Source organism: Caretta caretta, chromosome 4, assembly GCF_965140235.1.
Source record: "Caretta caretta isolate rCarCar2 chromosome 4, rCarCar1.hap1, whole genome shotgun sequence".
NCBI classification, from domain to species: domain Eukaryota; kingdom Metazoa; phylum Chordata; order Testudines; family Cheloniidae; genus Caretta; species Caretta caretta.
This window is the reverse complement of record NC_134209.1, coordinates 41,230,909-41,257,286: the sequence shown is the minus strand read 5'-3', so window position 1 is coordinate 41,257,286 and position 26,378 is coordinate 41,230,909. Positions and strand designations below refer to the sequence as shown.

Below are 26,378 nucleotides of genomic sequence, written 5' to 3'. Positions count from 1 at the left end.
AGTATATGATCAGGCCTTACCCCAGTTATTACACTCTAGCACTCGCTCAGAACAAGAACAATTACAGTCATTTATAGAATGTGGCTGTGAATAGGATTCACTGGATTTCTTTCTAATAACGAAAAGATCTCAAGGAAAGATATTTTTATCCAGGCATGTTAAGACTCCTAAAACTTTGAATACAATATCTGATCCTTTATTATCTTTCAAAAACAGCTGAGAGAAATTGAGAAAACTGATACTACTGCATCTCAAAATTTACCATGTTTCTCAGCTTTCCTAATAAATGGCCTTGGTATTTGGCTTTGAGGTTCATGACACCCCTCCAGCCCCAAAAGAAAAAGAAAAAAGAGCACATTACATACGTAGGCAGTTTATTCCATCGCCTCTGTATCCTTCTTTACATTTACACTTGTAGGTTCCCTGTGTATTGTAACATCGTGAAAAGCTGCCACACTGATACTGGCCAATTGAGCATTCATCTACATCTGTAACAGAAAATCATATAAAAGTCATTCACATGAGAGAAGGAACATGCTTCCCCCCTCCAAAAAACCCCTACAATAAGCAGATGTCATCATTTAAAAATATTCTTAATTTTTAAAATTCAATAACATTGTATCACCAGTGAAACCAGGAGAATTTTATCCTAAATTAATCTTTTTCATAGATTTTAAAAGGCGAGAAGAGATTATTATGGTCATCTAATAATCTCCTATATAAGGCATATAACTTGGCATCACCATGTTTAATATTTTGCTGTGGCAACAGATAGTTTCTACAAGTAAATTTTATAATTTCTGTAACCACTTTTTAAAGGTGACCTGTAAGGGTGGGAAATAATTGAGCTCGTGATTTATAAGGCCCTGATCCAACAAAGCACTTAAGCCTGCTCTATATCTGTGTTTTAACCACTATTATACCAGGGTGGAAACTGTTTACAATATCTTATATTATTTCACTATACTAGTGCCACAAACAAGGTCCCTATACCTGCAGGTGCTCTGTGCAGGGCCTTCACATTGAAGTAACTGGAAGCATGGTCACATGTGAAGCAATACAACTTAATCTCCAACATCACTTTTCTTTAATATGATCATCAGCTGAAGCACTGAGAAAAATGAGTGAAGTTCACTAAGGCCCCAGATCAGCAACTGCTTGCAAGAAGCCCCAGTGAAATCTACAGAAATCATACCACGCTGAGCCACTTCCAGGATCAGGGCTTAAATGTATATTTTTTCATTTTCATATTCAATGTAATTCTATTTCATAAAATTAATATAGGATAAACTAAAGCAATCTGTTTTCAGCCCATAATAAAGTGATTAATACAGTCTCTATAAGCCAGGTAATATAGTAATATAATAAACCTTGGATTAGTATTACAGGAAACATATGTGTGCTCTATGCATGCAAGACTCACTGAAATAAATGGATTTTATTACCGTGGCATTGGTATTTGCCTCCAACGTACATCAGATCGAAGCCTTTATGACACTTGCAGATGTAGCTTCCAAAAGTATTAACACATTTCCTAAACCTGGGACAGACAACTCTCCCAGTAGCACATTCATCAACGTCTGTAAACACAAATTAATTGTATTCTTAATAATATAGCTAAGATATGATCTGCCTCAAATTGATTTCAACTCTCAAAAATTGAATTTGCAATCTGAACTGTCAAAAATCTTTTTAAAATTTCCTCTTTGCCCCAGTCTGGTAGCCTTATACCAATGCTTGGGCGCTACCATATGGAAGACCTTAATTCAGTTTTTGGTTGTGCTCCCTCTATATCCCACATCTCCTGTGCCAACACAGAAAGCACAGCAAGAAAGAGATAGACATTATGCTCAGATTGGTGGGAGTTAAGTTTAGAAATTACCAAGAGTAGCCTTACTTTACATTGACTGTTCTGATTGATTTATATTAGCTGGCTCAAGGTTGTAGAGAGAATCCCAGAAATACGGACAGATTTTGAAGGGTGTAGTGGGCGGTTTTCCTTGGACAGAAAATGGTTACTTACACACTCTGCATCAAGGATGATGGTGTAAAGCAGAAACAAACTGGGGACATGCCCCAAACACATATCTCAAACATCCAGAGTAGTACTTAATTTCTCAAGCACTGGGAGCCTTTAATTAATGGGCTGTAAACTATAAATAATACATTGAATTGCAGGTAAGTAGAATAAATAATAAACATATCCGAAATATCATTCAGACACAAAATGTTTTGAAACTTAGTCCTCCTTGAACAGGTGTGTATATATTTTGTTCTATACTATACAAGTACAGTAAATTTCAAGAGATACATGGCTATCATCATATCTACACCACCGCATATGTGGAGAAGCTGTCCTTCCTTGATGTCTTGATATCCTGCTGGCTACAAATGGGAGCTTTACACTACTGAAGAGGGAAGATTCCCAGATTCCCTGTGGAATGCACAGCACTTGCTTCTATCTCTGGAAGGGCTCAAAATATTGGTCCTTAAAACCATGACTTTTTATGTCTAGAAAAGCTGCTTCAAGTCATTTATAGAGGTTTTATTGCTCCCTCTGAGTCCTGCACAGTTTAGCTATGGCACCTGATTTTACAGGCAAAGGGATATGAAAATATAGTCCCAATAATTTTTTTAACTCTCTAAAGTTCTCTGAAAATATTATTTCTGTAACACGACATACACAGAATACATGACTGGTACTGGTTTGAGAAAATCTGAGTAACATGGCTATCCAAATTCATGCCAATAAATCTTTACACCACACCTTACTATGATGTATTCCCTATATATGTGATAAATTCATTGAAACTGTGTTTTGGTTCAAGAAGAAAACATCCTGAGGAAAACAGTGAAATCAGTAACCGTGACTAATAACTTACCTATGCAGGTTCTACCGTCAGGCCCTAGCTGCAAGCCTGGAGAAGGACAGTGGCAGCGTACCTCTCCTTTCACGACATCACAGCCATACTGACAGTTTGCCATTGAACAAGAAAGAGCATCTAGGGAGAAACAGTTACACATTTAGACCAAATATAAGGACTCAGAATCATACAGGTAAGTCGTTGAAATCTTTGGAGCATTAAGGTCCAGTCCAGCTACCATGAAAGTCCGTGGAAAGACTCCTGCGGACTGTAACAGGAGTTGGGTTAGGCCCTTCAAAAGCAAATATATATGCTGTAAATTTGTGCTCCTCATTTCACAAATTGTATTTATAAGAGACATTAAGTCATAGAGTACAGATTTTAGCTAGCCGTGTTGTGGCACACAATTCCCATGCTGAAAATAAACCCCAATATGCACTAAAAATCCTTCATGGATGGACTCGTTTAAAAATGCCAACTCCTGACTGCAGTGAAGCCTGTTTAATATCTTTAATTAAAGGTTATTGTCTTTCGCTCCTTCTCTGTTCATATACTCAAAATATCTACTTTTATGGGAGAGAGGAGGAACTGGATTTCTAGTAAGATCACAGGACAGTGGTACACTGTGGAGCCAGCAGGCATCTGTTGCTTTAACAATTTTACATGTATGTGGCCATAATATAGCAGCATTGCACGTCTTGCTGCTGAGAGCACAGCAAGTGCCTATCCCCAGAGGCAAAATAACAGCGATTTACACAGCTGAAGAACAGATTGGGAAAATGGGTAATATAACTAATAAAAATCAAATTATTTATTATTGTTTGTCTGAGTCTAATTTTACCAGATTGATTCACAATTTTCAGAACGAGGAGGCTTTTGTCTTGGGACTGATCCTTGTCCAGTAGATATTTACTGAGCACCTCAAGGGATTAAAAAATATTAACTGGAGTTTGAAAAAAGAAAGCTAAGGAGTCTTGACATACTGGAACATGATCCATCTGGCATAAGCATGTATCCATTCAGACAATAGCATTTGTAGCTACCATAGGTATTCATGCATCGATGTTTGCATGGCCGAGGCTTTAATCCACACTCGTTTAGATCTGAAATTAACAAGGAGAGGAGAGAACAAGCAAACAAACAAATTACGCACAAAAAAGGAGCATTTAAAGTTGTTCTAGTACTTTAAAAGTTGAGAAAAGATGGGGGAAGGGATGAGTCTTTCATATCCAGCTCATCTCAACTATGATCAGATTTGGCTACGTGAGCACTGTTCGGTACCCCACGTGAAGTAAATAATGTTGTTCGGTTCATTTACCAGTTAATCCACTCCCCTTTTTGTCCACATTACAAATTCCACTCTCAGAAATGGCACTAACTGGCACTATTAGCATTAACTGGCAGTAACAGGAATTTCAGCAGAGACGACATTGACTGAATGTGTATGGAGGCTGAATTACCATCTCCTTTCTAGAGGTATTCCCTTTAGATTGCTTGAGGAAATTAGTGGGACAGCATGGGAAAGCTGACATTGCCACTGTTGTACCAATCTGGGGGAGACATTTGGCACTTCATTATCTAGACCTGTCAGTCCAATACGTTGTCTGAGTACTGTAAATGTAAAATGTAAAAGGCTGCGTGGGGAGAGGGGAGGAAGAAGCTAGGTATATTTTTACCTATCTATTGAAGAAGGTATTTGGCATTGCTAATGTATGTGTTAAAGATTACCTGTGATTTTGGATTTCAGGTTTAAACTGGACTACACAAGGAACTAATGAATTACACATTATGAAAATGTTCAACCCACAATTGTAGCTCTAGCTAACAAAAAAATTGTAACGGAAAATAAAGACTGAACTATGAATGCCCACAAAATTCAAATTCAGTGAGAAAGCACAGATATGCTGGTGGTATGAGAGGGAGTACTGACTTTGTACAGAACTAATAATGCATGGCCCACAATTTACATCTTAAAAGGGTAAAAATAAAAACAAACCCTGTTATTCATAAACCTACTTACAAATCTAATTGGTAAATTATTATGTAATTACAGGTTGAAATTGTGGCTTGTTACTGACCTGTAAATCTCTCTGATTTAAAGTACTGTACATTATGGGCCAGATCCTCAATTGATGTGAAACGATATAGTTCTGATGAAGTCTATGTAGCTATGCTGCTCTATACCGGCTAAGCACCTGGTTACTCAAAATAGTCAGGTTGTTCATTTGTGAATCACACAATTTCACTTAAAACTTGTTAATTTATCAGAAGCAAAGTCCTATGCTGATGGTAGGACTTCTCCTGTTGGCATAGGTACTCCCCTCCACATGAGGCAGTAGCTATGGCTACCGGAGAAGCCATCCCATTGACATAGCTCTGTCTACACCGGGAGTTAAATTGGTATAACCGTGTCACTCTGCGGTGTGGATTTTCTATATCCCTGAGCAACGCAGTTATACCAACATAAGTTGCTAGTGTAGACCAAGCCTTAATTCCACTTCTGCATGTGAAAGCAGTCCCAGTATCGGTTTTGAATGCTTTCGATTCAGATCTTGATAAGCATGCTGTAAATACTTGGAAGATGCCTGGTCTTTAAACAAAGATGCAGATTTGTTTCAGTGGTAGCATGGCTGTCATGCTAATGGTTCAACATCAAAGGAGAGCCAAAGTAAGACCCTTCGTACAGCTCCATTAGATTTAAAAATGTTTTTCCCCTCTGCCTTTGCGCTTTGCTATTGAGAGATAGTTTGTTGTTAATCCTTTAATCTGAACTCATGCTACAAAATCTCCCAGTATTAGTGGGAAGGAAAGTGTTCGTCATCACCTTGATTACCTAACTGCAAGCCAGTGCTTTCAAAATAGGCTAAAATGTTACAGTGTGCTGCTCCATGGGCTTACTAACAGATCTACTGTCCAATTGTATTTTCCCAGGTGTAGCATTTTCAACCCCCCTTTGCCAACACTACTGTAGCTTCTTTCCCAATTTCAGTGTAGATAGGCATATACTCTGTACACCACAGCATGTAATATTCAATTTCCTAGGTGAACGGTCACTGGGAGGTTCATTTGGTTCTTCATAAAATCTTTTATTAACACAATGATGGTTCTCTTTATATAGCTCCACACTCAGACTACGTGCAACAGCATGCCCTTCTCCAGAAGTTTATGGATATTCTGCATATGGGCAAGAGGAAAAATGAATCAGCCAGTGTGCATACATATTGCATCCCTGTTCTCTGGCACCTGTTTACATCTCAGAAACATTCCTGCTATTAGCATTCTCCATCATCTTCAGATGCTTTATATTTTTGTTGTTTATGTAAGGTCATGTTATTCTTAAACAGGTTCAGGCTAATGTTAGCAGTTAAAGGGTCATCTATAGCAACACACTGAATATACTGCAAACATCTGGTGGTTTTAAGAAAAGGTCAGGTTACTTATCTAGAGATATCAATTTGGCATTTCAAACAGTGTCTATAATGATAGCTCACTTAGAATAAATACTCCTCCATCAAAAGGGAAAAAGAAAACAGCAGAATTTTCCTCTAAAAGATTGAAAGGTAAAAGGTTTTAAAATCAGAACGTTCCATAAACAAAACTTGGACGTTATTTTTATTTTAATATAACGTCACTCCTTTTGTTCCTTAAGAAAGTTATAATGGAATTAAAAATACAAGGTGCATCAACATCAAATGAGGCGTTTAACAAGTCCCATTATACTGCTGACAGAGATCTTCATTCATTATTCCAAACTAGACAATTTTACCATTAAACCACTTAAACTTAAGTGCTGTAATTATACAGTCAATACAAAAATAGCATTCTTAGCTGCAAGTAACATATTAAAAAGTGCTAAATGTAAAAGCAGGTTGGGTATTGGAGGAGCTTGTGAAAGCAGGTCCAGAACATAAGTGCAGGCTGCTGAGCATAAATATTACATTTCAAAAGGAGAGAGATGTAAAATGTAAAAACAGTGGAAGGACAAATGTTGGTGTACGGTACATCTGGGTGTGACTTGTTTAACTAGTGTAGGGGCATTGCTCTGAGGCATCACCTTGGATAAAGACTGATTTTCTGTATGCAGGCATGTTTCTTTCCTCAAGATTATGCTGAATACTGTACTTAGTTTTCTTTAATTAGCCCCTTCACAGAATCCCAACAAAGGCCTAGCATTCTTTTGTATAACATTCAAACTTTTGTTTCTATGTTTTGAATATGTTTTTATGTTTTGAACAGAGGTCAAATATTCACTATTGAATTTACTGAGATTAAGCTAGAACAGGAAGCCATTGATAAAATACTCAAGCCTTCATCACCTATACATAAAAAAAGATCAGTTTTTATTTTCAGTATGTCATCAGTTTCACTTAAAAGAGAGAGAGTGTGCACAGATTTGCACACCCTCAGACTTGTCTATTCAAATCACACCATTTGTCTAATAGACAATACAATAATAGCCAAACTCTGAAGTTAACAATGGTCTTTCTCTGAAACAAAGCTGGAAAATAAATCACACTGTTATCTTCACCTGAACCTGATAAACAATTTCCATTGCTCTTGGTTTATGTCTGATCTACACTTAAAAGTTTTCGCTCCAAGCACCGTAGCTGCGCCAGTCTAACCCCAGCACATGGACCTATGTTGACGAAAGATACTTATGTTTGGGGACGTGGGGTTCCTTTGATTGGTAGGAAAACTCTAGGTTGTGTCTACACTAAGGAGTTATAGCAGCATAGCTACAGTGACCTAGCTATGCTGGTATAGAAAGGAATTTAGAAAAAGCAAATCAGCAAATCCTGAAAGAACAAAGCAGAAAAGAAACAACAATAGGAAGTTAAAAAGATTATCAAGAGTCAAGTCTTTTCAGAATACAGGCATACAGCAATAACAGCATCAAGGAAGTGTAACTGCATATTTGCTTTGCATGCCAATGATACTGCAAGCCTGGCTTTCACATGGCAGCCATTAATTCATCGTACTTCAGTACATTTGCAAGAACTTCTTATTATCGTATAAAGCCATGCAGGTGGAAGGAGCACACCACCTGAAATAAAGGACTTTCTCACCCCTTGAAGGCACATTTGTTGCATGATGATCCAGGGAGCGAAACAGAGGTGGTTCACTGTGCCGAACAGTTGGGCTTGTATACAGATGCTCAGCTTCACGAAGGGGGAAAAGGCATAATAATAGTCAAAAGGCCAAATCCCTCTAATGATGTATTACTTTATTATGTCAAAAACCATCAATGCAGACTATCAGCTGCATTTAAAAAAAAGAAAAAAGAGATGTACATTATGTTTGTAAGCTGGTCCTGGAACAATAGCATTCAGAAAATCAGTTGTAGAACACATGCTACTGTATTTCTTTAATTTTATATAGAAAACCGTCCTTTGTCTACTGTAATACATCACCTTTCACAGAAAACACTGCAAACATTTTATATTGATAACACAAATTTGAGAGTCTTTAATAACTTGTACTACATATCAATTCACTAAGTAGCAAACACAACACGTATTAGGCCAGGAAAACAGCTACCACTATAGAGCTAGTTGCAAATTTTTGAAGAATATGTTTTGCAAAATATGCTGGTTGTTTCACATCTAGCTTACAAAGCTGGTAAACTTTTTTAAAATTTTCAGCATTCCTTTTTTAACTATCTCCAGCTACCATCTATCTCAAACGCTGACCCAAACTGCAAAATGAGGTTGAAAAAACAAAACTGAAGTGCGAAGGTCACAAAATAAACAATGGGGAGCACTCTGTTACCGCTAGTACAAGGGTATTGCAATTTAGCTACCAACTCAATTTAACCTCCTAACAACACACTCATACAAAGGTGCCAGGCAACTGTAATTTAGTGTTGATGAACTAAAGCAGAAGTTAAAGGTTATGCTCCAATGCCCCTGGGAAGGGTGACTTTCAGATGTAACCAGTCAGTTAAGTTCAGCATCTCATTATGAGATTTCAGGTGATCCTTTACTTGGTTCACAAGAGGTAAGAGGGTACTGAATAGATTAAATATAACATCTAATAACAGCAGTAACACCTTGTATTCATATAGTGACTTTCATCTAGACAAAACCAAAAGTGGTTTATACCCTGGAGATATATATATTTTCCCTGGAGATGAGTGCATCAGACCGTCTATGCCAGCAACAATGCACAATAATGCTTTTATTGTAGGATGGGAATTGAAATATCTTCAATGGAAACATAAGGGGAATTGTTTTATTCAGGCAGAATGCTGTAATTCAAATTGCAATCTGATTAGGACACTGTGTTAATGATCCTAATCTTGTGATTTGAAAAATGCTATGAACAGGGCTTCAGTTTACAATTCAACAAAAAGACAGAGTAGGATTTTCTTAAGTGCCTAAGTGACTCAGGAGGACAATGGGACTTGTGCTTGTAAGTTAGTTAGGCAATTTTGAAAACCTTACGTATCACTTCCAGTAACAGAGTGTCACTGGTACCATGCTGGAACACTGGCTCAATACTAAGAGACAAGAGGGCCGCCCACCAAACCATCTGCCATACTTCATCTAGCATCCAGGGTTTCTGGGCGGTTTCTCAGGTCCAACACTGTTTTAGCTCAGGACACCAAAGCCTGAGGTGGTCTGTGTACCATACATACGATACTATAAAGCTAATATATGTTACTGTGCATCTAAAACTGTACTGAACACTCTCTAGGTAACGCTCTAAAGTGATCAACACAGCGTACTCAAAATAGTAAAATCACAGCATGCCATCCTTATGAGTGTTGGACTGGAGTGGAAAGAAAAGAAGAGGGGAAATAAGAGCAGAAATAAGGAGCGGGAGAGGAAAGGGGGGGAACCATTTATTTCCAAAGAAGTCTGTCAGGAAAGAATTAGCAAATCTGAAAAGAATATATTTTAAAAGAAAAATATATTTAGAAATCAGTGTGCCATAGAAGGATTAGTAAACATCAGAGGATACAATTCTGAATAACAGCCTGGCTGTTTCCTACAACATCCCCATCTGCTTTTTCAGAAAAAAAGGCTATAAAGATTTTTCTATCATTTTAGACAACTGGAGAGGATGACTGTGACTGTCTATGACATATTACTGCATACATACATGCCTTAGTCTTCACAACTTAATAAAAGTCCTGTATTATAATTGTGTGTAATGTTCTGTGCTATATAAATCTCTCTGCGTTTTTGGAGGTCAGTTACATGAATGGAAGACTCTTAAAACTGCGGCTATAGTAATTTAGCAAGAAGGAAAAAACATGGTTTTCAGCTTTTAATTATGAATTGTGTTCTAGGTAGTTTTGGGTTAACAACACTGCAGGAGAGAATATTTCAATTAAAAACATGTGCATTAAAAATTGTCAGTAAAATAAAAACTATTTCACTATCATAACTTAAGCTTGGTGCCGAAATTACCTCACTACCTCTGTAAAGGGCCAGGAGCTACATCTTTTGGACCTGATTCAGTAAAGCACATATGTATATGCTTAACTTTAAGGAGTTTGTGACAGAAAACACTCCTGTATTCACATCCTGTACACTCTTCTAATGATCTTCATACAAAGTATGCCTTGTAAGTGTCATTTGAAAACTCATAATTTGCTGGTCAGTATTGTCCAGGTAAAATATATGTGGCAACATTGTATGTGAAGTTATAAGGTTTCCCTGGATGGTGTTATTGACACATGTTCCAAACCCCACAGGTCTGTCCTGAACAACGGAATGTGTGCTCTGCTTATTTTGCATTTAAGCAGTAAACAGAGTCAACAAGCATGAAGGGAAGACAAAGGAAGTTCAAACAGGTGCAAAAACCAGACGGGACTATCCTTCCACATAGATTCTTTGGCTCCTGGTCTCAACTAGAAATGTTTTTCCAAGCAGGGGACTGAAACTATAAAAAGGAGGGTCAAACAACCCATGCGCCCCCCTCTCTCTCATTCCATCACATTCACTGCACCTGAAGAGACAAAGCAATGGTTGGACTCTGGGTAAAAGGTCTTGATCTGAGAGTTTGGTCAGTAATCTGCTATGGTGACACACTTTGCTTGAATCTAATACAGTTCATTACATTAGGCACCAGTAAGCACATTATCTTTATTTTTCTTGTAACCACTTCTGACTTTAATATCTTATTACTTGTACTCACTTAAAATATCTCTTTGTAGTTAATAAACCTATGTTATTGTTTTATCTAATTAACTATGTTCAAGATGAAGTGTCTGAGTAACTCCATTTGGGGCAACAAGTTGTGTGTATATTATTCCCTTAAAGGAATAATGGACTTAGTATATTTGCACTTTCCAGGAGAGCGCTGTGCAGTACAGGACATACATTTCGGGGGGGGAAATCTGAGATCGGGAGTATTTGGGGTAACCCTGTGGTAGTTTTTAAGGCTGGTGAGAGCCAAGGTGTGGCTGGCTGGCTGCAGCAGACACACAGACATAGCTGGGAGTGTGTTCATGCTGGAGACTGTTTGTGAGCAGCAAGGCATTTTAAAGGATACCCCTGGTTACAGAGCAATTACTCATCAGTCTGGATTGTATGTCACAGAGGTGCTAAATTCCATTGACTTTAATTCAATTTACCCACATACTTAAATGGTTTCCTGAACTGAGGCCTTTACCTGTGAAAAACGTCAACTGAAATCACATAATGACTGCAGGACTTTAGAGATATGGCCTTAAAATTTGGAAATTATAAAATGTAAAACATCTTAAAAATAGGGCAAGTTAGATTGGAGAGAGTTCTAGTCTACTTTTAATAGGTGTTGTCTAAATTGCTTCTCCTGCTTGAAAACACTAATGATGCCAGTGATGCTGCATATTCAGATCACAGCATCAGAGTAGTGTGGACATACAATCTTGTAGAAATCAAGGAAATACTTTAATTGATTATATATTTAATAAGTTTATGTTAATGGATTTAATAAGTAGCTTTGAAGCAGCTTGACTCTCAGCCTTCATAGAATGAAATAACCTTTAATCCAGTATCCCTGAGGTGGCAACAGTTCAGTAAATGTTTATTTTGTGTATGAGGCCTTGCCCATTTTGAGGAAGCATAAGCTGGGATGTGTGGATGGGTAAGGAACTATTTTTGTACTTTTGTAAGTCAAAGGACAATGTTATGACCAGGAAGACAACAGTCAAGAGGCCACTGAAGAGTCTCAGCTGTTCACCTAAATACAAGGGGGTGAAATCATCTTGATAAGAGTTTTCACCTCCTCTTATTCCCTCAGTGTTTCTTATTGTGGAAAAGCACAGTCTTGTGGATGTAACTAAGAAACAGTACCCTAAAAGGAGAAACCCCAAAGTGGACTAAGATTCATACTGACATCACCTAATCAGAATCGGACAATGCAGATCCCCTGATTCAGTCAGAAGGTCACAACAGGAAGTCCAGTGGGACAATACTAGTCTGAGTTTCACCCACAATGGACCAGGCAAACAAGGAAAAAGTGTGCTATTCTTGAGATCACCACAACACCGCTACTATGTCTGATATTCATACTTAACCTTTCGAGGAAAGCAGAGACAAAGACATTGCAGACCAGCCAACTAACCCAAGAATGATGTCCGCTAGCATGATGGTACCTGAGCTAGAAGTCATTGCCTGGCTCCTCAACCTGCAGTTTTTAACTGACTCTGAAGCTTCAAAGACATATAAGCTAAAGAGCACACACTTATTTTTATAAGTAACCTTATACTTTCTGTCTCCTTAGCAGGACATTTGAACATCTATGCAAGGATGCCTGCCATAAAAAAAATACTTTCTTAGCCTTTTTAGGTAGAGGTGTGTGTGTGTGAAGCAAAGACATTTTTGTACCTCGGGGGAGCACTCTGCAACCCCCGTATTCCTCATTTATATATGATTGTGATCTTGCATATAAAGCAGGCCATGTGAGGTATCAGGGGAAAGGTTATGATCTCCGGAAAGTCATTTTTCTATCCATATATGTATATCATTAATGAATATGAAGTTATGAGAATTGTGTTGTAAGCTTGTCACTAAAACATGCTGTCAGTTGGGGAATCAGCCAGATATTAGACCCCTAGAGACAACAGCAAGGAAAGTAACCAACGTCCAGGCAGGGTGTCAAACAACCCATCTACAGCCATCGTCCAGCAAGGGAGCTACAATTCAATGACTCACCTGCATGAGCCCACACCAGGGGAATTGTTCAACCTTGCCTGGGGACTCAGCAATGCCCATGAGACATGCCTGGACTTGTGTTCTACAAGCACATGGGACAGAGGGTATAAAACAGAACACAGGGGCCCCATGCTTGGCCTTTCTCCTGCCCCCACCTATGCTGCAAGCAACAAAGACACTGAGAAGAAGACTCCAACAGAGGAGACTGGCCCAGATTTAAGGGACAAATCTGCATATTAAGGACTGCAATATCCATTGGCATGAGAAAAATTGCTTAGTATAGTTGTTGCCCAGTCAAATAGGGTTGAGAGTTTAGACTGCGTGCTTATATTTTATTTCTTTTGGTAACTAACTCTGACTTTTTGCCTAATACTTACAGTCATTTAAAATCTATCTTTTGTAGCCAATAAATGTAACTGTTTATCTTTACCAGTGAGCTTCCCTGAAGTGTGTGGTAAATCTGCTCAGGTTTTGCAAAGGCTAGTGTATATCCACTTTCCATCGATGAAGTGGTGAACCAATTAATACATTTGCACTGCTCATCTTGAGTTATTTGGGATCCATAAAGATTTAACCCTTAACCTAGTCTTTCCACAAGGGAAAGTATAAACTGCTCAGTAAATGCATAGGGGTAGAAAGATTAAATAAATCATTTAATCATTTGTATTGTGTCAGCTTTGTGATTTGATTACTGGTTGTGCCAATGCAATAACTTGACTAGTTCTTCTTCTTAAATTGTTCTCTTAGTAGTTAATCAATTTAATGTTGTATTATTGTTAACTCTTTGATTTGACTGACTCAATGTATATTATAATATCAATATTAATCATCATATTGTTTACTACTTTAGAGAATTATAAGCAATTATCTAACTTTGCAACTAACACACCAAACTGGTTTTCTCTGATCAACTTGTGATGAGGTGAAAAGCAGCCTAAATTAAAGGGACTTTAAATACCCATAGACCATTGGACTCAAGGGCTAAGAAAACCCTTATTATCATTACACGTTACATCTGTAAAAGACCTAGTACATGAAGTCCATTATGCTGCAAGTGCAGAATATACAGTACATTCCCTTTATGAATTTAATACAGGTATACTCAATTATTTATGAATAAGCAGAAAATTGAAGCTGCTATGCATATATTTAATTTTTTTAATATTATTTAATTTTTTAAGATAAAAATTCTTCTGTAGTCTCACATGCAGGGTTTGTTTGTTTTTTTAATTAAAAGATTTGCTTTCTTACCTTGGTTGCAGGTTTTTCCAGTATATCCTGGGAGACATTTGCATTTGTTTGGTCCAATACATTCACCATGTTTGCATCTAGGCTGACATATAGCTGAAAATAGAACATTTATTATTGTTCTCATCTAATCAACAATAATATATTAATGAAAGCAGCACAAATACTACTAATACTTAGCCCCTGTACCTCATTTCACATTTTAACACCACAGTGCACACATAAAGTGTCTTTTCAGTGATAAAAAACAAATACACATCAGAAAACAGATTGATAATGAGCATTATGTTCTCGGGTTATGGGACATAATGCTCAACTTTTTGGATACTCCAGTTTATGTAGTATCTGACCAGCAAACAGACTCATGGCCTTCCAGATGTACTGTGTGATGCACGTCATTCAGTTTGTTATTACTAGAATATGTCCGAACTGAACAGGAAGTAGGAGTGTCAACATCAATGAGTTATCAGCTCAGTAACAGACAAGCAAAAGTGCAGTTCCAAGTATCCACAGATTTTCCCCTGCCCTGGGTTGTTTAGACAATGGCATTTCTTTATCTGGCATTTCTTTATTCTTTAACACTCAAAAAAAGGCTCTGTGTCACCATGACCTTCCCTATTCTGAAGAGAATTGAATGAGGCTCCCTCCAGAGTTTGTTGGCCACAAGGATACAGGATGGTCATTTACAGAGGTGATTTGTCTCTGAGGCTGGGATCACGGCTTCCAGAAGGTGGATCCGTGAAGGGAAGGATCAGCAGTGCAATCCTACATGCTTTACTCATGTGAGTAATCTTTACATACACAAGAAGTTCCATTTAGTTCAAAGACACTACTTGGCTAAGCAGCTGTAGCAGAACCAGGCCCAAGCTTGTAATAGGTCATTCAGATACCTCTTTTGCACGGCCACTATCACAGCAAGGTGGCACAATTTAAATATTTAAACAGTATTTTGAAGGACCTTGTTACTAATTAAAAAAAAAAAGGTCTTTATTCACTGTATCTTCTTACACAGCTCATTAAAAGCAGCATTATTGCTGCTGCGCATAAGCCTGATTCTTAAACTTGAGCTCAGAACACATTCAAATTAATGATGGGGAACAAGTGGGGGTGGGACACGGGGACAGCCACAGGAACAAGAAGTCACTAGGACCAGCAGGAGACTGGGAACTGAGGGATGGGGGTAAAACTGAGAAAAGGATTAGAGTGGGTGGAGCAGATTAAGATGAGGGCAGACTGGAGGAGCCAGGGACAGAAGGAGTAGGGGTTGGGGTGCACAGGAGCAGATGGGTTTATAACCAGAAAAGAACATTCTCCACAGAACTTAGAATAGAACCCAGGATGCCCAGAGTCTTAGCGTTCTGTTACCATCAGCAAACAGCAGTGCAACCCACTGGCAAAGCATGCGCTTCATATCCCGTTAGTGGCTGGCCCACATACAGGGAGACAACCTATTAATATTATCCGTCACTCTGTTAGCTCAAGTGGCAGAGGTCCACATGATGGATCTAAAAGGTTCCAACCCTGCTGATGAATCATGTGTATATCAATATAATTCCACATGATGGCATTTCTGTTTTTTCAGTTTGCTTTTTAAAAAAGCCTAGGAAATTCCATACAAAACTCATTAAAAGAACATTAAGGTTGTAAAGGCAAGTGCTGAAAAGTCAGGAAATGCCACAATTAAGCATGAGCAATCTTAATAAAGCCCACTGGCGTATATGTATTTTGATACAATCTTTAATTACACAACTGCATGCTGTTTTTTCCTCATGATTTCTGCCTCATTCAGCGCACAGGATGGCTAGTGCTCAGGGAAGGAATCAGAATTGTGTAGTGAATGAAGCTATTGTCTGTACTGCACCTTCCCATATGTGGCAGAAGTTGGAAGGTGAACAAGGCAGGGGATTGCATGAAGAGAAATGAGGATCTCATTGTTAAGGCAACTGAATGCCACCCTGGAGAACTGGATTCTATCCCTGCCTCTGCCACAAAGTTCCTGTGTAATACTAGAACAGTCATTTAAACCAAACATCTCACAAGTGGCCACTAATTGTGTGTTCCTCATTTTCCAGGTGCCCAATTTAAGACCGTGAGGTCAGATTTGCAGAAACGCTGAGCACTGAAATTAACAGGCACTGTGTTTTCAACATATAATGTGCTATAAAACTTTACGTTTTCTGAAAAATCAGGCTATAGGCATCTCAAATTGGGTTTCCAAAATTATCGCCCACTTTTAACATAAATGTCTGTGTCTCAGTTCTCCATCTGTAAAATGGTAATAATGATCCAACCTTACTTCACAAGGGTGCTATGAAGATAAATTCATTAGTGTTTGTGAAGTACTCACATATTGTGATGACAAGCTATACTGAGACGCCTGTGTGGAAGTTAATAATTGTGTATTCGGTGAAGGATTTGGATGGTTTACAGTAAATAAGGAAATTAAATATTTTATTAAAATGAAATATTGAACAGATGCTTATTGAGTAAAACCCATCTCATCCTGCGCAGTGACAAAGTAGAGGTGCAATGGAAAAATAGTATGAAATCATATATTTAAAGCTAGTATCATAATGCATATACACCAGGGAGCTGAAGAAAGAGCTGTTGAGAGCTTGACTTTGCAACCTTACTGATGTTCTTTTACTGTATTTTTGTATGTAATTACATGCACACATCTCTAAACACATACACATTTTGTTGTAAGAGAAAGGTAATTTGGCAAAGTTTTAGTCTCTCAAAATTTTAAAATATTATTCTGAATGTTGGACTACAGTCAAAAAGCACAGAACACAAGTGAGGGGTTACTGTGCAAAGGTGGTTTAAAGCTCACCTTTGTACTTCTGTGAAGTGCATTTCCCCAGTGTTTAAACCAGCCTTTAATAGCCACAGGGCCCAAAAAGGCCACTGAGAATTGGTCAGCCCTGCTGCCATTTCCCTTTAACACTCCAGCAGGGAAGGTGTATGCTATGTAAAAAATAAATGCTATATACTGCCAAAGGGTCACTGTTACACTGAGGTGATGATATTCCTGCGATGATGATGCCAGTGCAAAGCAGCTGCATGACACCAGAGAACCCAGACCCAGTAGGTTTATGGCCATTATTAAGCATGAATATAAAACATTAAATAACCCCTCAGCTATTTAAACCCAGCAGCAATAACCCTAAATGACAGTTTCATCGTATTAGTGTACAAATTTTAAGAGGGGAGGAAGGGAGAGTGGTTAATTAACAATTATACCTTTATTTAAAAAAATATATTTTGCCACAGTGGGTGATGTAAACTTTATGGATTGTCTTAAACACTGAGTCATTCTCATATTCCTCAATACATACTGGTTCTAGAGAGAGTTAGTCTGAATGAGGAGAGCTCTGGGCAGAATGCATGTACATGAGGTTCCTTTTAAGTAGGGTGACCAGATAGCAACTGTGAAAAAACAGGACAGAAGGTCAGGGGTAATAGGCGCCTATATAAGAATCCCAAAAAACAGGACTGTCCCTTTAAAAACGGAACATCTGGTCACCCTACTTTTAAGGCCCAATTCCAGCCCTCTGATATATACCAGGTTACTGAGGCTTTCAGGATAATTTATGCAAAGGAGATAATTAAAATCAGCTCTCTCATCATATATATTATCCTATGTGCAATTTAGTGAAGGCATGCAGGGACAAACTGCATGTGCCCACAAGGGGATGTCGATCACTGTAGATGGAAATGACAGAAAACACGAAGAACTTGCTGAATCAAGCAAGCTGCTTCTATTTATCCTCTGTAACTAAACATAGTCACAGTAAATTTTCCAAGTATATTAATCTGCCAAAGGAATGTAAAGCTTGGCACCTCCTCCAGCAGAGGGATAAGAGAATAAAGAAAATTCTGGATGGATCTCCAGAAGTAGTTTCTTCCAAACTCATCCCTCTGGGAGTGGATGGTGAGATTCCCAGCCACAGGAGAAGTGGGATTTCAACTTTACAAACTAGTTGTGGGGAGAGGAAGAATTTCATATTATCAGTATCCAATACTGGGTCAGTTGTTGTGTAAATGAATGTATTTACTTTGTTGATTTCAAGGTAACTACTTTTAGAGTAAGTTGCTACTTGTTGTGAGCAAAGGAATCAATAAGTGGCCACTAGTGTACAGTCAGTCTGGGTGCCCACCAGCACTGCCACCCGTTTCTTCAAACCTATCTTGAGTGGGAAATTTCATTTAAAAAATAAAATTTGAAGTGGGCTAAAAAGCAAGTGTGTAGAATGACTCTTTGTTACTGCATACATCTCCGTTATTTCCATTTAGATCACTGACAGATACAAGTGTTTAATACTGTCAACCCTGCTGAACCAGTAATAATCACAGAACATGAAGTTATGTTCTATTTGCTTCCTGCATCATCAACAATCTTGCCAGCTAAATTCTGGTTCCACAGACGGAGAGTAAATATGGAACACCAGTTGATCACTGTTACATCGACATTTTTCTGAGCCAAGCCATGCTTTAATTAAAACAAATATGAAACAACACTAATAAAAATGTACATGTATTATAAACCAAGTAATTAAAATACTGCAACAGCAAAGCAATGATACTATGGAAAGAAACAGGGAAAAAAATAGGTCTACGAATTTATTTGTATTGCCACAGGATCCACTTCATGCTAATTATGATTATTTTTAGATTGCTAAGAATCATTACAACTCTGGAAAACATTTTACAGCTCAAACAATTTGAAGAGGACACTGCGCCAAGCATTTTTTTGTTATAATGTCTTTTTTATTATTAAATACACTGCCTTTAACTCCTTAAAAAGTGAAATCTGTTCCCTTACTGAAATTATTTATTCCAGTGCCATGATATTTTGGTGAATATTTATCATGTATTGACATGTTTAGCACTGTACAAAACACAAAATGCAGACAGTTCCTGCCCTTACGAGTTTATAGTCTAAGCAAAACGGACACAAAGTAGACAAGAAACCAGAGGATGGTATAGCTGGGATGTTATATTTTTACAATTTATTGATTCCATATGTTTCAACTGATTCTGTAGAATAGTAATGCCATTTAGAATTTGCCAAGTAATGAACTAGAGTAAGTTGTCATCTTAATTAACCAGACAGTAACTTGCATCATAAGGTTGAACATATTAAGGACCTTAGTTGATAGAAATTTGTCACACAGACCCCACAAATCTAGCTTTCTAGCTTCCACTCTAGGCCAAGCTATTGAACAGAAATAAATATTGACTATTAGTTCTCTCAGAGCCAATGCAAACAAATCTCTGACCAGCCAAAGATCATCCCCATTTCATAGACTGTAAGGTTAGAAGGGACCATCATGATCATCTAGTCTGAATCCCTGCACATTGCAGACCACAGAGTCTTACCACCTCCTGAAATAGACCCCTAACCTCTGGCTGAGTTACTGAAGTCCTCAAATTATGGTTTAAAAACATCAAGTTACAGAGAATTTACCATTTAGGCCTGCAAGTGACCTGTGCCCCAGGCTGCAGAGGAAGGCAAAACGCCCCCAGGGTCTCAGCCAATCTGAGCTGGGCGAAAATTCTTTCCTGACCGCAAATATGGCAATCAGTTAGATGACCCAGAGCACGTGAGCAAGACCCACAAGGCAGACACCTGGGAAAGAATTCTCTGTAGTAACTCAGCCCTCCACATCTAGTGTCCTGTCTCTGGCCATTGGGGATTTTTGCTACTGGCAGTTGCTGATGGGCCACATGCCATCGTAGGCAGTCCCATCATAGCATCCTCTCCATAAACCTATCAAGCTTGGTCTTGAAGTCAGTTAAGTTTCTTGACCCCACTACTCCCCTTAGAAGGCTGTTTCAGAACTTCACTCCTCCGATGATTAGAAACCTTCGTCTAATTTCGAGGCTAAACTTGTTGATGGCCAGTTTATATCCATTTGTTCTTGTGTCCACATTGGTGAGTAACTTAAATAACTCCTCTCCCTCTCATATTTATCCCTCTAATGTATTTATAGGGTGCAATTATATCTCCCCTCAGCCTTCTTTTGGTTAGGCTAAACAAGCCATGCTCTTTGAGTCTCCTCTCATAAGGCAGGTTTTTCATTCCTCGAATCGTCTTAGTAGCCCTTCTTTGCACCTGTTCCAGTTTGAATTTATCTTTCTTAAACATGGGAGACCAGAATTGCACACATTATTCCAGAGGAGGTCTCATCAGTGCCTTGTGTAATGGTACTAACACTTCCCTGTCTCTACTGGAAACAGCTTGCCTGATGCATCCTAGGATGCGATTGCCTTTTTCAAGGCCGCAACATATTGACGGCTCATAGTCATTCTGTGATCAACCAATAAACCCAGGTCTTTCTCCTCTGTAGCTACTAACTGGTAAGTCCCCACCTTATAGCAAAAATTCTTATTGCTAGTCCCTAAATGCATAACCTTGCACAATTAAATATCATCCCATTTCTAGTCCTCCAGTTTACAAGGTCATCCAGATCTTCTTGTATGATATTCTGGTCCTCCTCTGTATTGACAATATCTCCCAACTTCATGTCATCTGAAAATTTTATTAACACATACTCACTTTTTGTGCCAAGGTCAGTAATAAAAATGTTAAATAAGATTAGTACCAAGACCAATGCCTGAGGAACTCCACTAGTGACCTCCCACCAGCCTGACAGTTCACCTTTCAGTATGACCTGTTGTAGTTGCCCCTTTAATCAGTTCCTTATCCACCTTTCAATTCTCATATTAATCCCCATCTTCTGTACCAAATGTCTTACTGAAATTCACATAGATTAGATTGACATCGATTAGATCTACCACAATTTTGTCTAAAAAATCAGTTATAGTCTCAAAGCAGGATATCAGGTTGGTCTGGCATGATCTACCTTTTGTAAAACCATGTTGTATTTTATCCAAGTTACCGTTCACCTCTATGTCCTTAACTACTTTCTCTTTCAAAATTTGTTCCAGACTTTCCATAAAATTGAAGTAAAATTAATAGTGCTGTAGTTTCCTGGATAATTTTTTTCCCCTTTCTTAAAAATAGGAACTATGTTAGCAATTCTCTAGTTATAGGGTATGACCCCCGAGTTTACAGATTCATTAAAAACCCTTGCTATTGGGCCTGCTGTTTCTTGTGCCAGCTCCTTTAATATTCTTGGATGGAGATTATCCAGGCCTCCGATTTAGTCCCATTAACCTGATTTGTTTGACTTCCACCTCAGATGTGGTAATTTCCACCTCCATATCCTTGCTGCCATGAGCCACCCTGCCACTACATAAGAACAGCCATACTGGGTTAGACCAAAGGTCCATCTAGCCCAGTATCCTGTCTTCCAACAGTGGCCAATGTCAGGTGCCCCAGAAGGAATGAACAAAACAGGCAATCATCTAGAGATCCATCCCGTCGCCCATCCCAGCTTTTGGCAAACAGAGGTTAGGGACACCAACTCTGCCCATCCTGGCTAGCCCTTGATGGACTTATCTAGTTCTTTTTTTAACCCTGTTATAGTCTTGGCCTTCACAACATTCTCTGGCAAGGAGTTCCACAGGTTGACTGTGCCTTGTGTGAAAAAATACTTCCCTTTGTTTGCGTTAAACCTGCTGCCCACTAATTTCATTTGGTGACCCCTAGTTCTTGTGTTATGAGGAGTAAATAGCACTTCCTTATTTACTTTCTCCACACCAGTCATGATTTTATAGACCTCTATCATATCCCCCCTTAGTCATCTCTTTCCCAAGCTGAAAAGTCCCAGTCTTATTAACCTCTCCTCACGTGACAGCCGTTTCATACCCCTAATCATTTTTGAACTTTTCTGAACTTTTCCAATTTCCAATATCTTGATGGGGCGACCATATCTGCACGCAGTATTCAAGATGTGGGCGTACTATGGATTTATATAGAGGCAATATGATATTTTCTCTCTTATTATCTATCCCTTCCTTGATGATTCCCAACATTCTGTTCACTTTTTTGACTGCCACTGCACATGGAACGGATGTTTTCAGAGAACTATCCACAGTGACTCCAAGATCTCTTTCTTGAGTGGTAACAGCTAATTTAGACTCCATCATTTTTTATGTATAGTTGGGATTATATTTTCTAATACGCATTACTTTGCATTTATCAACACTGAATTTCATCTACCATTTTGTTGCCCAGTCACCCAGTTTTGAGAAATCCTTTTGTAGCTCTTCACAGTCTGCTTGGGACTTAACTATCTTCACTAGTTTTGTATCATCTGCAAATTTTGCCTCCTCACTGTTTACCCCTTTTTCCAGATTGTTTATGAATATGTTGAATAGGACTGGTCCCAGTACATACCCCAGGGGGACACCGCTATTTACCTTTCTCCATTCTGAAAACTGACCATTTATTCCTACCCTTTGTTTCCTATCTTTTAACCAGTTACCAATCCATGAGAGGACTTTCCCTTCTTATCCCATGACAGCTTAGTTTATTTAAGAGCCTTTGGTGAGGGACCTTGTCAAATGCTTTCTGAAAATCTAAATACACTAATTGCATTGGATCCCTCTTGTCCACATGCTTGTTCACCCCCTCAAAGAATTCTGGTAGATTGGTGAGGCACAATTTCCCTTTACAAAAAACATGTTGACTTTTCCACCAACAAATTATGTCCATCTATGTGTCTGACAATTTTGTTCTTTACCTTTGTTTTAACCAGTTTGCCCAGTACCGAAGTCAGACTTTATCTCTGCATCCCGTCCTGAGGTGATATATACCCAGTCAATATGAAATCCCCCATTATTATTGAGTTTTTAAATTTTTATAGCCTCTCTAGTCTCCCTGAGCATTTCACAGTCACTATCCCCATCCTGGTCAGATGGTTGGGAATATATCCCTACAGCTATATTCTTATTAATAGAGCATGGAATTACTATCCATAGAGATTCTATGGTACAATTTGGTTTATTTAAAATTTTTACTTCATTTGATTTTACTCTTTCACATATAGTGGCACTCCCCCAACAGTATGACCTGTTCTGTCCTTCCGATATATTTTGTACCCTGGTATTATTGTGTCTCACCAAGTTTCTGTAGTGCCTTTTATATCAATATCCTCTTTTAATACAAGGCACTCTAATTCACCCACCTTATTTAGACTTCTAGCATTTGTATATAAGCACTTTAAAAATCTGTCACTTTTTAGCTCCATCATGTAATTGAAAGGGCCTCTTTTTCATTTGACTGTTTCTCATCAGATCCTAACCGTATTTTATCATCTTCCATCCTCTCCTCCTTACTAGGACATAGAAAATTTCCATTAATAGATCCTCCCCTAAGAGATGTCTCTGTCCAAACCATGTGCTCCTCCGCATCCGTCAGCTTTCCCCCAGCCATTAGTTTAAAAACTGCTCTACGATCTTTTTAATTTTAAGTGCCAACAATCTGGTTCCATTTTGATTTAGGTGGTTTAGCCCATCCTTCCTGTATAGGCTCCAATTTTCCCAAAAATTTCCCCAGGTCCTAATAAATTTAAACCCCTACTCCCTACACCCTCGTCTCATCCACGCATTGAGACACTTCAGTTCTGCCTGTCTAACTGGCCCTGCGCGTGGAACTGGAAGCATTTCAGAGAATGCTACCAGGGAGGTCTTGGACTTCAATCACTACACCTAAGCTCTTCATTAGCCTCATTAAAAACTGAGGCAAAGTACGTGTTTAGGTGTTGGGCCACGTCTAGATTATCCCCATCCTCAGTGCTTAGTGATCCCACTTCTTCTCTCCTTGTGTTCTTCTCATTTATATGGCTAAAGAACCTTCCCTATGAACTTTTTCTCCTTGCTTGGGATGCAAGCTTCAGATAGCTTCTGCAGCTTCGACAAAGTAATTCCAAGCCTCCTCCAAATTCAGATTCTTGAGTTCTTCCATTAATTTATTAAAGTTAGATCTTTTGAAATCAAAGACACTTGTTGCAGATCTATTTTTGTTTATCCTCCATTTAGTTTAAACTGAATTAACCCATAATTAATGCTACGTTTTAGTCAAGGGGAAATTTTAGTAGAAGTCATGGACAGGTCAAGGGCAGTAAACAAAAATTCACAGCCTATGACCTGTACTATATGCCCCTGACTAAATCTTCGGGGGGTGGGGGTGGCCTGGGGGCACTGTGCGTGCTGGAGGGGACAGTGGTGCATGGCCCAGAACCCCTGCTGGGGGGAGGGAGGAGGGGAGTTTGGTGGGGCTGGCAGGCTCCCTACCTGGCTCTGCACCTCCCTGGAAGCAACGACACCCCCCTCCCTCTGTTCCTAGGCGAAGGCGCGGCCAGTGACCTCTGCGCTCTGGCTTTGAGCCAAGCGCTGGCTCCGCAGCTGTGGGGGGCGGTGCCTGCAGGTGGAGGCAGCACGCAGAGCCCCCTGGCCACCCCTTTGCCTAGGAGCCAAGGGATGTCACCGCTTCCAGGGAGCCCCCACTGCAAGGTAGGCATCGCCCAGAACCCTCACTCTCTCCTGTGCCCCAACCCCCAGCCCTGAGCCCCCTCCCACACCCAAACTCCAGCTGCTGCTGGGGGAGGAGGGTGCCGTGGCCCAAGACTGCCCCAGCAGTAGCTGATGCAGCTGGCCCAGAGGCTGCCTGAGCTGCCCAGGTGGCCCCCAGGCCAGCCACACCAGCCGCTGCAGAGGTCCCAGAAAGTCATGGAATCCGTGACTTCCATGACAAACACGCAGCCTTACTCATGATCACTCGAACCAAGGTTGTTCTCTGCAACCAGTGCTTCTATGAGGTCCTCACTACTCACTAATACCAATTCTAAAATGGCATCACCTCTTGTTGGTTTAGCAACTACTTGGTGAAGAAATCTGTCAGCTATCGCATACAGGAAAATCTGGGCCCTACTGTTATTAGTAGCACTTGTCTTCCAATCTATACCTGGGAAGTTAAAGTCTCCTATAATCATACAATTCCCAGTAGTATTTATTTCATTAAAAACATTAAAGATGTCTCTATCCATATCCAAATCGGATCCTGGTGGTCTGTAACACACTCCAAGCACTATATCAGGGGAACCTCTAGTAGCTTTCTTCCCCAAAAAGAAAAGGAGTACTTGTGACACCTTAGAGACTAACCAATTTATTTGAGCATGAGCTTTCGTGAGCTACAGCTCACTTCATCATCTGAAGTGAGCTGTAGCTCACGAAAGCTCATGCTCAGATAAATTGGTTAGTCTCTAAGGTGCCACAAGTACTCCTTTTCTTTTTGCAAAGACAGACTAACACGGCTGTTACTCTGAAACCTTTCTTCCCCAAAGTGATTTTGGTCCAAACAGACGCTGTCTTATCCATTCTAATCTCTTTATAGTCTACCATATCATTTATATGCAATGCTACTCAACCACATTTGCCTTTATTTCTGTCTTTCCTGACCAGCACATACCCTTCAATATCTGTACTCCAGTCATGACTACTATTCCATCATGTTTCTGTTATCACTATAATATTTGGCTTCACTTCCTGTACTAGTAGTTCTAGTTCCTCCATTTTGTTACCCAGGCTCCTTGCACTGGTGTACAAACATCTAAACTGTTGCTGCTTGACTTCACGCATATTCGTGCCCAAGTGGGTACAGTCATTCTACTGCCAGTATCGCCTATCATTTGACTGGTATCAACACGATCCTCTCTCTTAATTTCCATTCTCCTACCCACTGCAGTTCCTTTCTTCTTTGCTGTATCCTTTCTTACTTGATTTTCCTCCCTCTCAATGTTAAAATCAGGCATGGAGATTATATGATTATATATAGCATCTCACAATGGTCTCCCCTGAGTTTCTAGTTTAAAGCTCTTTTAATCAGTTGTGCCAACCTCCATCCCAGAAGTCTATTTCCTTCCCTACTCAGGTGGAGTCCATCCCATGAGAACTGCCTCCCAGTAGTCAAACATCCAAACATCCTCCTTATAGCACCACTGCTGAGCCATCTGTTGAGCATCATAATCTTGTCTCTCCTTCATTCTCCTCCTCCAGGGACAGGCAGAATCCCACTGAAGATCACCTGAGCCTCCATTTCCTTCAACATCTTCCCCAGCCTGGCAGAGTCTCCCTTGATATGTTCCAGCAAGAATCTAGCTGTGTGTCATTTGTTTCCAGATGAAGGACAATCAATGCATTCTTTCCT

At 39.3% G+C, this 26,378-nt stretch overlaps 1 protein-coding gene and 1 long non-coding RNA gene across 4 annotated transcripts in view; one reads left to right on the top strand and one right to left on the bottom strand.

Moving 5' to 3' along the window:
* Positions 1-26,378, bottom strand: part of NPNT (nephronectin) — a 94,944-nt gene that overhangs the window by 32,602 nt on the left and 35,964 nt on the right. For 2 of the 3 annotated variants that reach the window (XM_048846650.2, XM_048846651.2), the window contains 5 exons: positions 14,264-14,356; positions 3,848-3,967; positions 2,883-3,002; positions 1,446-1,580; positions 366-488 (listed from right to left, as the gene is read on the bottom strand). In XM_048846650.2, the coding sequence (XP_048702607.2) occupies positions 366-488; positions 1,446-1,580; positions 2,883-3,002; positions 3,848-3,967; positions 14,264-14,356 (591 nt within the window). Of the gene's footprint in view, positions 1-365; positions 489-1,445; positions 1,581-2,882; positions 3,003-3,847; positions 3,968-7,930; positions 8,024-14,263; positions 14,357-26,378 lie in introns of all 3 variants that reach the window. The other variant, XM_048846653.2, reaches the window with a different exon arrangement.
* On the top strand, positions 2,974-13,674 carry LOC142071850 (uncharacterized). Its single transcript, XR_012668058.1, has 2 exons — positions 2,974-3,057; positions 10,567-13,674. It is a non-coding gene; the product is annotated as an uncharacterized LOC142071850 (long non-coding RNA).